Source organism: Moschus berezovskii, chromosome 18 (genome assembly GCF_049115385.1).
Source record: "Moschus berezovskii isolate FMDL1 chromosome 18, NW_MosBer_1.0, whole genome shotgun sequence".
Classification (NCBI taxonomy): Eukaryota; Metazoa; Chordata; class Mammalia; order Artiodactyla; family Moschidae; genus Moschus; species Moschus berezovskii.
Genome location: NC_142477.1, coordinates 60,805,942 through 60,824,596, shown reverse-complemented (window position 1 = coordinate 60,824,596; position 18,655 = coordinate 60,805,942). Strand labels below are relative to the sequence as shown.

Genomic DNA, 18,655 nt, shown 5'->3' with positions numbered 1-18,655 from the left:
TCAATCCTGGGTGTTCATTGGAAGGACCGATGCTAAAGCTGAAACTCCAATACTTTGGTCACCTCATGTGAAGAGCTGACTCACTGGAAAAGACTCTGATGCTGGGAGGGATTGGGAGCAGGAGAAGGGAACGACAGAGGATGAGATAGCTGGATGGCATCAGTGACTCGATGGACATGAGTTTGAGTGAACTCCAGGAATTGGTGATGGACAGGGAGGCCTGGTGTGCTGCGATTCATGGGGTCACAAAGAGTCGGACACGGCTGAGCGACTGAACTGAACTGAACTGAGGTCTTACTTCTAGAAATTCTGATTTAACTGGTTTTAGGCAGCAGGATTTTTTTAAAAGCTCTCCAGGTGATTCTGATATACATCTAAAAGTGAGAAACCCTATTATAGAAAAATTTTGAGGATTAAGATCTTAGAAAGTGAAAGCGTTAGTCGCTCAGTCACATCTGACTCTTTGCAACCCCGTGGACCATGTCCTCTGTCCACGTAATTCTCCAGGCATGGACAGTGGATGGAGTGGGTTGCCATTCCCTTTTCCAGGGGCTCTTCCTGACCCAGGGATTGAACCCAGGTCTCCTGCATTGCAGCTTAGCGGTAAAGAATCTGATTATAAAGAAGGAGCTGCAGGAGACCTGGGTTCGATCTCTGGATTGGGAAGATCCCCTGCAGGAGGGCATGGAAACCCACTCCAATATTCTTGTCTGGAAAATCCCATGGACAAAGGAGCCTGGAGGGCTACAGTCCATAGGCTCGCAGAGTCAGACACAAATGAAGTGACTTAGCAAGCAAGCAAGTTCCCATATTGCAGGCAGATTCTCAACCATCTGAGCCACCTAAGATCTCAAGTGAACCAAAAAAAAAAAAAAACTTCATATTTTTTCATTCATTCAAATAAAAAGAATATAGGTAACAGACTGAATAAAACATATGAAACAATTCCCATTTACTACCATCTATTTCTAGAAACTCTTCAGGATTTCCTTTATTCTTTAGTTTCAGTGAAACATTTTTAAGTTCCTTTTGCTTACTGTATGCATAAGGAGTCAGTGTCCTTAATCTATTTCAAAAAGTAGGATTATCATCCATCAAATTGTAAACCATTAATAATTTACAAAAATGACAGAATATGAAGGCAATGAAAACTTTCCAACCTGACTATTGGTGGTATAGCAAAACTGTTAGATAATTTGCAGTATTTTAAGACTTGTTTCTGGAAAGGGAAATACTGTTCTATGGCTGTTTAACCTAAATTTGCTGGAGTACTTGAGATGATATCATGCACGATTTAAATTACATTATGTGTTTATTTTACTAGGCAGAATTGGCACAAAACAAAGGAATACACAGCTTGAATTGTGATTAACAAAGATGGGACGTGACGACAAGGTTTTAGAAAACAGCACAATTCAAGCATTTCAAAATATCTGTCCCACTATTACTTTTTAATGTTGGAGTTTGTTTAAATCTAGCCTACCAACATTTATTTCATTTTCATAAAAACAGACTAACCACAAGCAGAATATCCACAATACCCAATGGATTTAAGACCATAAATGAGCTTGTACCAGTCTCTGAGAATTACTCTTGTTTTATATTCAAGGAATAAATTCATAGTGAAATGGAACAAGTAAAGTTTCAGAAGCAATTCATCAACATCAAAGGCCAGATCTTTCCTGAACAAAGGTCACCTAAATCGCCAGTAAATAGTTCATGTTAACTGCTGACTTACGTGTTTAAAGAAATTTGCTACACTAGCATCTAATTCAGTGACAGGTTATTGAGAATCCATTTTGTACCATTCTACATACGTGTGTATGTGTGTGTGTGTGCACTAAGTCGCTTCAGTCATGTCTGATTTTGCAACCCTATGGACCGCAGCCCATAGCCTGACTCCCCTGTCTGTAGTCAGGCTCTTCTGTCCATGGGCTTCTCCAGACAAAAGTGGGTTGCTGTGCCCTCCAGGGTATCTTCCTGACCCAGGGATTGAACCCCTGTCTCTTAAGTCTCCTGCATTGGCAGGCAGATTCTTTACCACTAGCACCATCTGGAAAGCCCTTAACATATATAACCTGTATGTAAAATGTGTTGTGGGGACAGGGTAACGTGAAAATCGGTGGTGTAGTAAAACTTCTTATATTAAATGGTAAAAAGCTGCTGCATCATTTGTTCTTCGGAATGAGGCAGCTACTGTGTATATGTATGTGTGATAACAGAGAAGATAAAGACAGAAGGTGGGGGAGGTAAAGAGGGTGCCAGGAGAGACGACGAGGAGAAGCCGTACCTCTCAGTCACCCAGGTCAGGGGGAAGCCAGCTGCTGATGCGGCGTATCGAACAGCATCAGTGCTCCATGGGTGCAAGCAGTTAATTTGTAGTTAAATGAGTGGAGGAGGAAAACGCTATCAAGTTCTCTTGGCAAGTGTAATACTGGAAGCCTCTTCCCTATTGTGTGGCTAAATACAATCTCAAACCTTTTCTTGCCAAAAGTTTTCTGCTCTACTTTTTCTTTCATTGAGAAAAATTTTAAAAAGTCACCAGATGATAGAATTTCTTTTTAAATACATATACATCTGGTCTATAACGAAAAAATGAGAAAAGGATATTTCATTAGAAACAATGGGTTTTATAAACAAACTTAGTGAGAACATATAGGTATTCTGTAAAATAACCAAGAAGTGACTTTAAAAAAAAAATTGAGGTTTAAAACAAACCAAAACAATGACAAAGTCAAAAAATTCCCTTTTATTTAGAGAAATTCTGACAGGGTGCATTACCTTTTCTTTCTTTTTTTTTTTAAGTAGAACACAATTTTGTTTATAAAATACAAAACCATCTATAACATCTACTTACAGTTTTTCAATTAAAAGAAAATCTATGTGAATTTTTGGTGCAGCGGGCCACATAAGTGGCAGTCTGTCAGGGAAGATAAAAGAACTAATGGATACGCTTCACGGTTAATAATTCTGGAGTTTGTGGAAATGTACAATGGTAAAAAAAAAATGTACAAAAGAAGAGAGACTATAGTTTAACAGTCACATTACATAATGCCATTTTCTTAAAGAAAAGAATGAACATCTATAAAATTCAAATGTAAAGTACACTAAGGAATTATGAGTCAAAGATCTACACAGATAACTTTAGTTCAAAGGAAAGAGAGAAACAGTTATTAATAATAAAGCCTTCTTCCCCCAAAATGTGGATAAAACAATGAAAATGTGGAGAACATATTTGTGGAATTTAGGGTTTATACCCCAATTTACAAAAGTCACTTGGTATCTGAAGTTTCATGGCCTCCAGTCATTTATGCAGTGACAGTATATGAGTTAGCAAATTCATGGCAGAATATGGCTGTACAACAATCTTCTACAGTACAAATCTGACCAGGTCTCTCTTCTGATGACAACTTTTTAATGCCTCCCTGTTCCTACCAAATAAAATCCAAATTCCAAGATTTCCACGCCTACTGTAACAACCACAACTTACTATCTCTGCCCATACAGGTGAGAAGGCCAGAAGAGTCTCACTGGGCTAAAATCCAGGTGTGTTGGCAGGGCTGTTTCCTTTCTGAAGGTTTTAGGTAAGAATCTGTCTGCTTGGCTTTTACAGACTCTAGCAGCCTTCTTACTCCGTCTTTAAAGCAACAGCAGATGGAGTCTTTTTGACACTGCATCATTCTGACCCTCTCCGCCTGCCTCCCTCTTCGCTTCTGAAATGGACTCTTGTGATTACACTTGACCCACCTGAATAATCTCCTTTGTGATCGGCCAATTAGCAACCTGAATCCCACTTCTCTGTGCAACAAAACATGGTCATGGAGGACACAACATATTCATAGCTCCAGGGACTGGGACACAGATGTCCCTGAAGATGAAAGGGATTATTCTGCCTACCACACTTAGCGTAGAGTATACCAGGCCCTCTACAACCCAGCTTCTTTTCTGATACACAGGAGGCACCTAAAAAAGGTCTGAGTGACATTCCTCCCATGGCCCACTGTTCAGTGAAATAAGACAAAGCACTACTTCTCCTGAGTACTGAAGCATATTTAGCAGCATCATTGGCTCCTACCCACTAAATACCCATAGCACTTCTCTGGCCTTGTGACAACAGAAATGTCTTTCAGACAATGTTGTAAGTCCTGGGGTTGGTGGGGGGGTTACACTCAGTTGGGAACAATTATTAAACAAGGATCCATTGTTTGTATCTAAAATAATGTAAACTTACCTAATTCACACAATGACATAAAGCCATTTTGACTAGGGTTAAGAAGGTCATCCGTTTCTTCATTTCTTCCAGCTCAGTAAGAAAGTGGTGGGAAAGAAGTTAACTCCAGTTTAAGTTAAAAGAAAGCTAAAAATAACACTTGGCTACTTTCTATAACAAAAGCTTTCTTCTTTTATATCTGTTTTAAAGTAATTTATTTCAAAGGGACAGTTCCAAAAAAAATCAGACGACCTATTAATATGATTTTCACATACACTACCACTTGTTAGATATTAAAAAAAAGCATAAAATTGTGAAAGCTGTTTTAAATCATTTCACTTTGCTGTGGTTTATGTAAAAATGAATTTGAGTAGCTAGGATACAATGAAATCCTACGAAATAATTAATTTTTTAATTCTTTAGTTAACAAATCCTCTTTCATCAGAAAAGATATCTTATTTGTATCCCTTTATACAGAATTAAATGGCAACCCACTCCAGTGTTCTTGCCTGGAGAATCCCGGGGACGGGGGAGCCTGGTGGGCTTCCATCTATGGGGTCGCACAGAGTCGGACACGACTGAAGCAACTTAACAGCAGCAGCAGCAGCATACAGAATTAAACCATTTTGTTTTAAATTAATAAAAATGAACATGTTCTTTCTCATATTTTCTTCATTTGATCCTGAATCACAATAGCACACCTCAGCTATTGATAAAACTATGTCTTTATTCATATCACACAGGGTGAGACAACAAAGAAGCAATTACTTTCAATGCACTGCTCAAAAGAATTATCTGGAATATAATGTGAATGGATGTATATATTAGAAAGATTTAAGAAATAGTCTAAAAGGAAAACAAATCTGCAGTTCTTAGCATCAAAACAGCAGAAATCTTATGCCTCTGACTTTCAAACAGTCCAGTTTTTGCTGTTTTCCAGTAACCGGACCTCTTTCTCACTTCAGACTGAGATAATTAACAATTCTTTAGTAAGTGTTCAGTTTATCTTAAAAATTATATTATGATGAATTTTCAAGTAAAATATCCTCAGAAATCATCAATGAGTATTAAAATAAACTGTTCAGTTCAGTTCAGTTGCTCAGTCGTGTCCGACTCTGCGACCCCATGAATCACAGCACGCCAGGCCTCCCTGTCCATCACCAACTCCCGGAGTTCACTCAAACTCATGTCCATCGAGTCGGTGATGCCATCCAGCCATCTCATTCTCTGTTGTCCCCTTCTCCTCCTGCCCCCAATCCCTCCCAGCATCAGAGTCTTTCCCAATGAGTCAACTCTTCACATGAGGTGGCCAAAGTATTGGAGTTTCAGCTTTAGCATTCAGAAAATACAGTTAGGTTATAGTAATTAAAACAGGCAGGGATGTAGACTATAATATAGAGTTCTCAAATTCATGCAAGTCTGGCCATGTAGTACCTAATAAAGGTAGCATTTCAAAAGGTAAAGAAGAGGTAGGCAATGGATTAATCTTGTGACAGAAGTCATATACATATGTGTGTGTGTGTATAAATACATATATAAAGTTGATGCACAATTCACTCTTACCAAAAAATTTCCAGTTAGAGATTTAAATGGAGTAAGCCCATTAAAAACATGAGGAATTATTTCTTGAGAGTGGGGGTAGCCATTCCAATCACACCATAAAACAAGACACAACAAAAGAAGAGTTCAAAAAAAAAGGTTAAAATTAACAAATTGCTAACAATTAAAGAGGTGAAAACAACTACCACTGAAAACAACACATGGTGATGATCTCTCAAACAGCAGTGCAGATCTGGATCGACAGGTGCTCAGAAGACAACGCTTCATCTTTCAGAAAGCAAGTCAAAGGGAGTGAAAAGGAAAAATAATGCCTCACTACCAGCTCTAAGGGGGAATCTGAGAATTGAAGCAGAGACCACTATTTGCAAAACTGTACCAGGACTTACGAACAGAAAAACTATCCTAAATCATAGCATGCAAGACAAGCACTCTAAGCTCAAACTCTTTTAACACAGCTCATTGAGATCCACGTGCTCCAAGACAAGAAAACTGATGACTGGTCTAATGGTAACTGCATGAACTTGTGTTACAGGTAAGACCAATGACTGTCCCAGCAAAACGACTGGCCCACAAATTCTGACCAGTCTTTGACAAAACCATTCTATGACTAAACTTTAGCTCTCTAAGCCCTATAAAACTCTTCCTTGATTAACACATTGTGACACATCCCATGTTCCCCAATGTGTGCATTCTCCCTCATTTTAACAACCTAATAAGCCTAACTCTGGTTCCTAGTTTTAGATAGGCAGACAGACAGATAGATGAATAAATGGAAACAAAGGTGAGAATTAAGGGCTGATTTCTTTAATCTATAAAGAGTTTGTTCAGTTTTCTGACAGTGGCTTAATGAACTGCTCCAAACCATGTGTCATAAAACAACTGGTTTTTTTAATGTTAATGGAGTCAGTAAGAATTCGTAAGAGTAGACTGAGGATGGATTGTCTCTGCTCCATGGTCTCTGGGGCTTCATTTGAGAAGACCTGAAGGCCAGAAGTGACTCAAGTCATCTTGGGAGTTGGAACCATCTGAAGAGTCACTCACTTATGTGTCTAGCGATTAATGCTAGTTGTTATCTGTGACTTTAGCTGGGGAAAATAAGACCCATGTTCTCCTTGTGGATGCTGGGGTTCCCTTACAGCATGGCAGCTGGGGTCCAAGAATGTGTCCCTAGAGAATAAAGTAGAATCTATACCTAATGATCTAGACTGAGCAGTCATAAAGCATCAGCAAGCCTGACCAGTTTCAACGAAAGGAAATACAGATGTTTCCTTTTAAGGAGGAAGAATGTCAAAGTCACAATTTAAGAATTGCATGTGGAATGGGAGATATTATTATGACCATTCCTGGGAAACTATCTGTTATTTAAAACCAAAGGAAAATAAAACAAATATAATTTCTAATAAAAAAATATAAACAAGTCATTCATTCATCGGCCTCAGTCATAATTAGAGAAAGTACATTAAACAACAAATTATTGCTTTCAAATTATCACAGTGCCCAGGATACAGGCAATGGCAAGCCACTCCAGTACTATTGCCTAGAAAATCCCATGGATGGAGGAGCCTGGTTGGCTGTAGTCTGTGGGGTCGCTAAGGGTCGGACACGACTGAGCGACTTCACTTTCACTTTCACACATTGGAGAAGGAAATGGCAACCCACTCCAGTGTTCTTGCCTGGAGAATCCCAGGGACGGGGGAGCCTGGTGGGCTTCCGTCTATGGGGTCGCACAGAGTCAGACACGACTGAAGTGACTTAGCAGCAACTTAGCAGCAGGATATAGGATAATGCATATACCACCACTGGGCATACAAATTTAAATTGTTAAGTTGTTTTCCTTGAAGTGATGTGCTTGCTTTCAAGAAAATGCATGCCAAATACTCAAGTCTGAATAATCATCTTTATCTTTCAAATGCTCTTCCACATCCGCATTCAAGTGGTATTCGTGAACAAGGTTTAATTCAGCTCAAAACTCAATCAAAAAGTAGTTTTCCTCAAGACCAACCACTGTCAGAGGACATTACCATTTTGACAGAAAATATTTAAAAGATGTACACTCAAGAGTGGAGATTTAGGAAACTTAATAATTTGTACTGTGTCATCAAAAACACTCTAAAATGAAACTGGCTTTAAAAACCAAAAACTAAGTGTATGGTAGTGGAGAATATGATGACTACCAGTATAGTTGTATAGTGAGCTGCCATTGACCTTATCAATGCTGAAGTGCCAGCAGTTATACCCACCACTGGGTACCCCATACGGTTTTAGCACCACCAATACAAATGCTCACACAATGAAAAGGGAAAGAATATCTTAGTATTATTATAAATGTTGCCTTGGAAAAGGGTATTCCACATCAGACAAAGATTTCATGACTTTTAAATTAGTATAGGTTACTTTCATAATTAAAAAAAAAAAGTCTTCAAAATAGGAACTTCTTGATGTAGAACAATTCTTTGAAAAGGTTTCCTAAATTTCCCTTTCTTCAAAAGATAGGCTCCTTATAAACATACAACTAGCGTTACTGATAATTTATTGAGAAAAAGAAAGAAGCAGTAGAGGAATAAAGTAGGAAAAACCATCAAGAAGACAGTCTAAAGTTCACTGGAATGTTACTTAAGTACTCCTAAACTAGGCCATATTCTTCTTCTAGAATATGAAGACTTTATTTGCATGGGGGTGGGGGGTGTGCATGCTCAGTTATGTCTGACTCTGTGTGACCCCAAGGACTATAGTCTGCCAGGCTCCTGTGTTCATGGGATTATCCAGGCAAGAATATCAGAGTGAGTTGCTATTTCCTCCTCCAGGGGATCTTCCAAACCTAGGGATCAAACCCATGTCTCTGGTATCTTCTTTACATACACCAAGTCAATACCAAATCGCCAGTTTCCCAGTGAAGAGTGGCAAATCACTGAACTCTTTCTAAGGTTTTTAATAACAATTCAAGTTGTTGTTGCTCAGTCTCTCAGTCATGTCAGACTTTTTGCAAGTAAATAATGAATAATGAGCCTGCCTCATTAAAATTAAAAAACTCAATACAAATGAGTTTTTTAATACTCAAGAACAATACTGATGTCAGCAGGCAATTAATCTGAAATCTTAACTAAAAACAAAAACTTAGAAGCATCATTTCATTTACTTCCAAGGGCACTGTCAATAGAATTGTCTTCTCCAGTGTCTTTTGATTACTATTATGTAGCCTACCGTGAAAGATCTTAACCTCTGGATCTCAGACTACTTTTTGATTAACATTTTAGCTCCATCAAGGGAAAAACTGCTGTCTCAGGAGGATGTCTGGTTATCAATTTGTGATTTTATTACATCTCAGTTGGAATATCTCAAGTCATTATTTCCTATCCTCTTGGATTTTTTAATATCACATGCAGTTGAATTAACCACTGCAATAGCGTATTTCAAGATTTGGGGTAAATTTAACATTGACTTTGAGCTCTCACTGGTTAAAGAAAGTTTTGTTCAATCCAACTTTGAAATACTTAGTATTTTTATATAGCTGGCCTTAGGTAAAGTTATGTGTCCTAGGACAGCTTTGGTTACGTCTTAGCATCACCTAAAAATCAACATAAGGATATATTAACAGCAGTATACCAATCAAACGTAAAAAACAAATGCAAAAGAAAAATAGTTCATTTTGAAGATGCTACTTTATTGCCATTGTGTGGAGGTATAGAGAGACAGTTGTGTAACTACTGAAACCAGACTGATTACATTCTTTGCAGCCGAAGATGGAAAAGCTCTATACAGTCAGCAAAAACTAGACCAGGATCTGACTGCGGCTCAGATTATGAACTCCTTATTGCAAAATTTAGATTTAAATTGAAGAAAGTAGGGGAAAACTCTATTTTAGGCCATATAGGTATGACCTAAATCAAATCCCTCATGATTATACAGTGGAAGTGACAAATTGATTCAAGGGATTAGATCTGATAGACACAATGCCTGAAGATATATGGACGGAGGTTCGTAACACTGTACAGGAGGCAGTGATCAAAACCATTCCCAAGAAAAAGAAATGCAAAAAGGCAAAATGGTTGTCTGAGGAGGTCTTACAAATTGCTGAGAAAAGAAGAGAAGGGAAAGGCAAAGGAGAAAAGGAAAGATATACCCATGTGAGTGCAGAGTTCCAAAGAATAGCAAGGAGAGATAAGAAAGCCTTCCTAAGTAAACAATGCAAAGAAATAAAGGAAAACAATAGAATGGGAAAGACTAGAGATCTCTTCAAGAAAATTAGAGATACCAAGGGAACATTTTGTGCAAAGATGGGCTCAATAAAGGACAGAAATGGTATGGACCTAACAGAAGCAGAAGATATTAAGAAGAGGTGGCAAGAATACACAGAACTATACAAAAGAGATCTTGTTGAATAAAGAAAAATCAGAAGACAGGATATCTTCCATTGTCATCAAAATAAAATTTCAAAGAGACTTCACAAGAAATCTATGGACAGAGGAGCCTGGCAGGCTACAGTCTATGGGGTCACAAAGAGTTGAACACGACTGAGCAACCAACCCTTACAAATTAAGTAGAGATTAAATAAAACAATTTTTATTTCAGTAGTAAAAAGTTATATCAAAATATTTCAGTGGGACTTCCCTGGCAGTCAAGTGGTTAAGACTCCATGCTCCCAATACAGGAGACATGGGTGTGATCCCTAGTCAGGTAATTAAGATTCTACAGGCAGCATGGCACAGCAAAAAAAAAAAAAATATTATTTTAGTAATGTGAGAATAAGAGAAATGCTTTTTTCTTTTATTACTTTAAAAATGCTGCACTGCTACTGGCTCGCTTATACTGTTTCCAAAGACAGGTTTGCCATCCTCCTTATCTCTTTCCTTCTCTATATAATGTGTCTTTAAAAACTACAGAAAAAAAAGGAAATCTAAGTTAAAAGCTGGGAACATACATATATACGTTCAGTCGCTAAGCTGCGTCCAACTCCATGATCCCATGGATGGCAGTCCACCAGGCTCCTCTGTCCATGGGATTTCCCAAGCAAGAACACTGGAGCAGGTTGCCATTTCCCTTTTCAGAGGATCTTCCTGATCCAAGGATCGAACCCCACATTTCTTGCATTGGCAAGCAGATTCTTTACCACTAAGCCAACAGGAAAGCCCAAAAGGTGGGAAAGTAATTGCAAAAACAAGGATGAATTATGGGGATTCAGATAAAGGGACAAAGCAGATTTGCCAGGAGAAAAGGAATAGTTAGTAAGGAAGAAGAAAAGGTTGTGATCAGAGAGAAATGTCAAGAGTTCAGGATTTTGGATGAGATCAGCTCCAAGTTAAAATAAAGTCAAGATACAGCATGAGAAGTAAAGGTGAAAAATGAAACTGGGCATGTTGAGAAAAGGCAGAAAGCTCCAAATTCATAACCAGCATGCCATTTATGCAAGTTGAATATTAAAGAGTATCCTCAGCAATTGTATGTTACCTCAATTACTAAATGTGATAGGGTAAGGATTCACAAAAGCAGTTTAAAAACCACGAATAACAAGACAGTGAATTAATCTTATATTATTCGTAAAATAAAAATGTCTTTTTACCATGCATTTCAAGGTGCTGTGCTTCTGCTTAGTCGCTCAGTCATGTCTAACTCTTTACAACCCCATGGACTGTAGCCTGCCAGGCTCCTCTGTCCATGGAATTTTCCAGGCAAGAATACTGGAGTGGATTGTCATGCCCTTCTCCAGGGGATCTTCCCGACCCAGGAACTGAACCAGGGTCTCCTGCATTGCAGGTGGATTCTTTACCAGCTGAGCTACCCAGGAAGCCCACAGTTCAAGATACTGATATTTAATTAAGAAGAAGACAGTACCAAAATAGTGACAATCAAATATAATTCTATCTTTATACTAGTTCTATTGCGTTTTTCTAGAGGCAAATGGGACAGCCAAAAGAAGGATCCTAATGGTTCTCAGTGATCAAAATAGTTCAGGGAGAGTTTACAACATCCCACAACAAACCATCACTATAGTGCACCTAACTGACATTATATTTGGACTAAAGATTTACAAAATAACATTGTGGAATTGAAAAGGTTAACCTTCCCTCCAACAATATATTCTATACATGTAAGTAGAAGTCTGAGGAAAACTGCTATATTTCATAGGGAGGCAAATAAGTTTTCAGGGAGAGCTGATGAGAGGAAGAAAGTTGAGGGGAGAGGGAGAAGAGGGTGGGAGGCAGAGGCAAAGGTGGAGGAAGAGGCAGTCTGTTCTCAGAAAGAGAAATATCAGCTACCTGTAGGCTATGATTTTCAGACAAGTTCCATTCCCACAACACAGCACTTCTGTCCCTCCCTGAACCAGCAGTAGCAGCAAAGTAGACAATACTCACTCAAAGGCAGTATGCAAGGTGTGCTCAGAATTTATTATATTCACCATAAGACCTAGGATTTGGTCATGAATTTATCAAATAAGATGCAACAAAACCTAACATACCATCAATTTGTTTAGCTGGGCTACAGCAAAAGCAGAAGACATATGAATGATGCTTGGACAGAGCTTTATTTGTGCTACTGCTTCTACTAGTACGAGTGAGTGAGAAGTTAGCATTAATAATGTTACACCTCATTATCAATTAAAGTATCTACTAAGTATACATAAAACTAGATTACTTTTATAGAAACTGATTATAAAAATATTTCTAGGGCTTAAACTGAGAAATATTTAACAGGAAAGAATGATCAAAACAGCTACTTACTGTATCAAATGTTACATTAACAATGCCTTCTTAGGTACCATAAAGTTGCCAGAAAGCATTAATATGCTCAAAACTTAAAATTTGAGAAGTTTCAACTTCTAAGTAGCTTGTATGTCACATTTCACAAAAAAGAAATTAGAAACAACTTAAAATGTTAATGTGTGAGCTAAATTCTTTATAGAAGAGAGATTGTGAAACCACTGTCGTACTATTGAAGCACACAGGACAGAGAGGAAACTTAGAAATGAAATCAAACGCTTGAGCCACGTTCAATCTTCTCAGAATTAGTTCCCCCCAAACAGAAAGTACAGAGGGAGCTGGATTAAAAAAAGCACATAATCAAAAGTCTGGAAAGCTTAATAGCTTTTCTGAATGGAAATTTCATCCTTATTTAAGATGAAATATAGAGAACCTTCATAAACTTAGGGAAAATCATTTGGCACATTTGATATAACACTAACTATCCATCTCTCTGAATTACAGTCACCAATGCTTTGCTCTACCAAAGCAGCTACTGAAATGAAGACACCACATTTCAGGGACCTCTTTAAGACAACAGTGACAGTAAATCAAACATTCAATTATGTAATCTTGGAATCAAGCAGCTATAAAAAGTTCATTTTAAAATGAAGATAATCTTTGATGCTAGGCTGGTTTTTCTTTTGAACAGCAATTCACAATCATCTACCAGCAAATACTACCCTTTGAAATTAAAACCAAGATACATCTAATTAGTTCTCAAAAAATTTCTAATGTTAAAAACATCACAAGAAAGATGATATAATTATGGGAAAAAATACATACTTTATTCTTGTAACCTTGAAGATACACTGAAACTAATTTTGTTTGTTACTGAAAAGTTATTGAAAAATTAGTCCTGTATTCATAATTATATTTATTCAAGGCTAAGATACATAATCCCCACACTGATCATAAATGCTATGATATTAACAGCATAAGACTAAGCTTTAAGTCTAAGGCACCAGAAATCTTAATAGAGATGACAATGTAAATCTACATCCAATAGCTACTATGAAGACTAATTTCAAATAAAATCAGTCACTTTAAAAAACAAAAGTTGTTCTATAAATCACTACTACCTAAAATAAAAAAATAATGATAAAATAATCAGCTCTCAAATAAAATTTAGGATATAATAAAACTGAATCAAAAAATTTTAAAGATTACTTCTAAAACTATGTTCCTATACTGCTCTTTGAGATAATATTTCATTTACATTCAAAATAGTTAGAATTGAAATGACTACCCTATGATGTCATGAAGCACTCTATATGTAATGAAAAAAAAAAGATTTGAGCAGATCAGTATGCAAAGAGTAGATCTAACCAGACTAAGCATGTTATTAAAGTATACAAAAAGCTGCTGACTAAAAGGAACCAGGATACCTATCATTCATTTACAAGTATAGAATCTTATTAAGAAAAATGCTATCATATTTTTCTACAACATCAATGATATATTCAAAGGTTAAAAAAGCAAGAGGAAAGATAAAGTATTATGTTATACCAAAAGGCTGTCATCATTCTAAATGCAGAAAATACATTATTCATGCATTTAGGATACCACTTAGCAGTCTCATTTCACAGGAGAATTATTTCCAGAGGTACACTCACAACTGAAAACTTCACCTGGATTCTATATATTAGGGAAGGAAAGGAACAGTATTAAGAGCTAAAAAAAAAACCACACAAATAATTTTTTAGCTCACTGCCCTTGAAATTTGCTAATCCAATTTCCCCCTCACTTCTCAGAAGAGAAAACAGTTCTCAAGAGACAGTGTGACTTGCTCAAGGTCATAATTAACAACACAAACAGGACCAGCATTCAGGTTTTACAAATTCTTGAATATTGTCCTTTCTTCTACACTAGTGCTAGGGAGATGACGCCTAGCATAAAGACAAAATAAAATGGATTAAACTCAAACGCAGTTTAAAAGAAGGCTGTCAGAACAGCGCACCATCAGCTATACACGGAGGATGAAACCCTTAAGGGTTAGTGTGGGATAATTCAGGAGGTGAATATCGTGAGTAGACTAAAATAATGATACCCAACATTAACTATCAGGCGCTCAGCATTATCTCATGATCATTTTATATATTAATTTATTTATTCTACTTTTGAGGTAGACAGTGGTGGTGTTCTCAATTGCAAATGAGGACAGAAGGCACAATGAAGTTAATATCTGGTAAGGTCAGGAGACTAGAGCAGATTCCAAGAGAAAAAGGAGAAAAAATTTATTTATGGACCTATTTTATATTCATGTGTCAAAGAATTTACAAATTTATGATTATAAATAACTCTTTTCTTATCAGATTCTTGTAGTAAGAGTTATGGTTTTCAAAACAATCTAGCAATTAATTTAAAGGCATTCTTATAAAGACTTACACTTCAAAAAACAATTCATTACAAGATCTATGAACTAACAGGGAAAAAGGAAATGTTAATAAATCTCAAAGCAGAAGAATGAGCATTACAATTTAAGTAAGGTTTGAGGGTCACAAGGTTCTTATAAGTAAAGGAGTAAGTCCTCTGCTAAGACAAGAAACAATTATTTCAGATCAAGAGTTAAACTCAACTTCCTACACTAGGAATACAATTTATCTGTTTCAGAAGTACACCCAAAACTTCAAAATCAGTTATTTTACATTGATTCTGCAACAAGGGATGGACTAATGGATGGACAGATGGATTCATAGATGGAAGAACGGACAATCAAGTATCTTCAAATCTCCAGAATATAATGATGATATATGATTTTTCCAGATTTTAGAAGCTACTTTTGTAACTTACCATCTTTTTCCTCTTATCCTGTTCTGTGGGTGGTTCTTCATCTTCTGTTACTTTTGGTTCTTCAAGATGAGACATTAACATACAGCTGCAAGTTTTTAAAAAAAAGTTTTAAATAAATTTTAAAAGTCTATAACATACATTTTGCATTGAGCATTTTGCTTGAATATTTAGGTAATAAATCATAAGAAATTTATTTATAGGAAACTTTTGAACCATAAACCACAAAAGCAAGGTGAACTTTTTATAATCTTTCTAAAAATGATACCTACAAACACTTAAAATTAATACTTCTTCTTTTACCATTAATCTTCATATGTCTAGATTATTATATATGTTTCATAACAGTAACAATAATTTAAACAGCAACATCTTTAAAACACTATTATGTAACAATCTACTTTGTGCTCCAAATGACATTACTATGCTATGAAGAACTTGTCCCTGATAGCACTGCAGGACAGTTACAGACCATTTTATTTTGATTATCTGCATCACTGCTCTTTACATTAGCAGAGATAAGATAGCTTCCTATTCAGTCATCACTGGTTCCAGGGAGACAAGATGAATACTGTCTAGTGAATCAAGTTAAAAGAACAAACTTTACTGTTCCTAATTTAGAACAGAATTCAGTAATTTATCAGAGTCATTAAGTTCTTAACCAGTAAAAAAAACTGTGGCAAAGAAAGCTTGCTTTCTGTTATGTTTTGTAGCAAGTATATGTGAAGGGCATTTCTTGACCTAGCTATATAAATAACCTTCGATTCAGGATTAGAGACAAGTACTGAAACCAGAAAGTTGATCACACTCACTCTTGCAGGGCACATGAATGTCCTTTTCTTCTTATCCCCGATCATTAAAAAATTAATTTTTGAAACAACTGTCTCCGAGCCAGTCAGTCCACCTGATAGAATCAAATACTAAGAACCTTAAACTGGAAATTGGAAACCCTGAAAAACAGCAAGAGCTCAATCTCTAACTCACTTCATGGCTTTAGTCTTTTGGAGCTGCAGTGCTTTTGTCCACCATGATGTACAGTTGACTCTTCAACAACACGAGTTTGAACTGCAGGGGTCCACTTACACACAAATTTTTTCCTTTAATAAATACTATCAGGGACTTCCCTGGTGGTCCAGTGATTAGGAATCTGCCTGCAAATGCAGTGGACATAGGTTCGATCCCTGATCCGGAAAGATCCCACATGCCGCAGAGCAACTAAGGCCATACCCCACAGCTGAACCCGTGCTTTAGGGCCCACAAGCTGCAACTACCGAGCCCATATGCTGCAACCACTGAAGCCCAGGCACTCAAGAGCCCATGCTCCACAGCAAGAGAAGCCACCGCAACGAGAAGCCCACACACAGCAATGAAGAGTAGCCTCCTCTCACAACAACTAAAGAAAGCCTGCATGCACCAATAAAGACCCAGCAAAACCAAAAATAATTAATTGAAAAAATACTACAGTATTACACAATCCATGGTTGGTTGAATCTGAGGACATGGAACCAGACAACTGTCAGTGAAGATGGCTAACTATAAGGTTTACTCGGGTTTTCACATTCACAGAGGGTGGACACTCCTAACCCCTGCATTGTTCAGTGGTCAACTAGTTGGCCAAATAACTCGAGCACAAAGTTGGAAAACTATGACATTATCTCAACTCAAAAGGTATTTAATAAAGTGAAAGTCTAGGAAAAGTTTCTATTCTAGTTTGTATTAGAACTGAATAATAAGATGGAGCTCCTTCACATTAGCTCTCTGAAGTCTGCAGCAGGCTTGAATTTTAATCGTGATGAATCTGGATTAACATAGAAGTAAGTTTTATACTGTATCAAATTCTTTCACTACAGTTCAAAAATCTGTTAACTTACTTGTACAGTGAAAAGCTCTCTGTTCTCCCTTCCCTAAAGATTTATTAATAATAAAGTACACTCTGGATATAAATATACACATTTTTGTCAGAGGGTGGGATATTTGTACTTTGCAATTCTGAAAATTGCATTCATTTGGGTCTCTGAAATGTGGAAAGTGAAAATAAATTTGAAAAGCCCAAAGCTGAAATTTTCTCCTGCAGGAAAATCTTCAAGTTAAAGTCAAATCTAATTTTGTTGACAAAGATTAAAGATAGGGAATCATGCTTTACACAAAAAGCAAGGCGAAAGTTAGTAGAATTTTACGAACCTAAAAGATGTGGGCTGTGAGTGCAATAAAAATAATTGTAATAAAATTATAATAACAACAGCTTAAAATAGGGACAACTAACATATAAGCATAGGCAGCCACCCCTCACATTCTACACTCATTCACTAAATACATCCAAGCACTCTAGCTGGCTAACTCAGAATCTTTCCCAACAAGAAACCAACCAGCCAAACACAACCAACAGCATTAGCATGCAATATGAGATTATTAATTCTGGCTTAAAGGCACAACTTTTATTTACTCTATAGAAACCCACTTCTTAAGGAGATAAGAAAACTAGAACTGATGCCACTCCATTGGTCTCTGCAGTAGACGCTTAGGTCGCCTCTATAATTGTCCTCCTTCCTAACAGGGCCCTGAACTTGTCAGTTATCCTCCTGTTTCATGTCCACCATAAGCTTCAGAAAAAGCTGATCTGAGTCCCAACGCCAGTGGCTCAGTAAGCCATCAAGGAAATCCTATTCCCCTGCTCAATGACTGCTTTCAACAGGAGTATGTTTAAGAAATTCTAGCCAATTAGACATGGAGGGAAATCTGATGAAATTCTAGAACAGTGTCCTATGATGCTAAAATGACATGAGGAAAAAGATGACTACCTGGATGGCACTAGCAGTGTCATGAACTGTAATGTCTAGAACTACTTTCTGACAATGAGGGTAAGTAGCCTGCATATGAAATTAATGTGTTGAGGGGACGGGGTAGAAGAACTGGGTCTTTAAGGTATTGTGCAGTCATGAATAGCTAATCTGAGAGCCTCCCACTCACATCCATGTGTGCTAAGTCGCTTCAGCCGTGTCAGACTCTTTGTGATCCTATGAACCGTAGCCAGACTCCTCTGTCCATGGGATTCTCCAGTCATGAATACTGGAGTGGGTTGCCATGCCCTCCTACAGGGGATCTTCCCAACCCAGAGATCAAACCTGCATCTCTTAGGTCTCCTGCATTGGAAGGTGGGTTCTTTACCACTAGCACCACCTGGGAAACCTTCTCTTACCTGTAATTGCTTTTTATTGTTAAAGTCAGCTGACTCAGGAGTTTCTCTTACTTGCAGCTGAAAATCCTTTTACAGTCCCTTATATAAGTATCACAAAAGTATCTTATCAAAAATTCACTTCTGGATTAAGGACAAGAAACAGTCTCCCTCTCTTGATACACCTAC

The 18,655-nt window shown here is 37.3% G+C and overlaps 1 protein-coding gene across 3 annotated transcripts in view; it reads right to left on the bottom strand.

Annotated features, from left to right (window-relative positions):
* Positions 1 to 18,655, bottom strand: part of IPO11 (importin 11) — a 203,585-nt gene that overhangs the window by 11,446 nt on the left and 173,484 nt on the right. For all 3 annotated transcript variants that reach the window (XR_016035238.1, XM_088827722.1, XM_055422006.2), the window contains one exon: positions 15,298 to 15,382. Coding sequence is in view for 2 of the 3 variants with exons in the window: in XM_088827722.1 (XP_088683848.1) it covers positions 15,298 to 15,382 (85 nt within the window). In the remaining variant the exon portion in view is untranslated. The remainder of the gene's footprint in view (positions 1 to 15,297; positions 15,383 to 18,655) is intronic.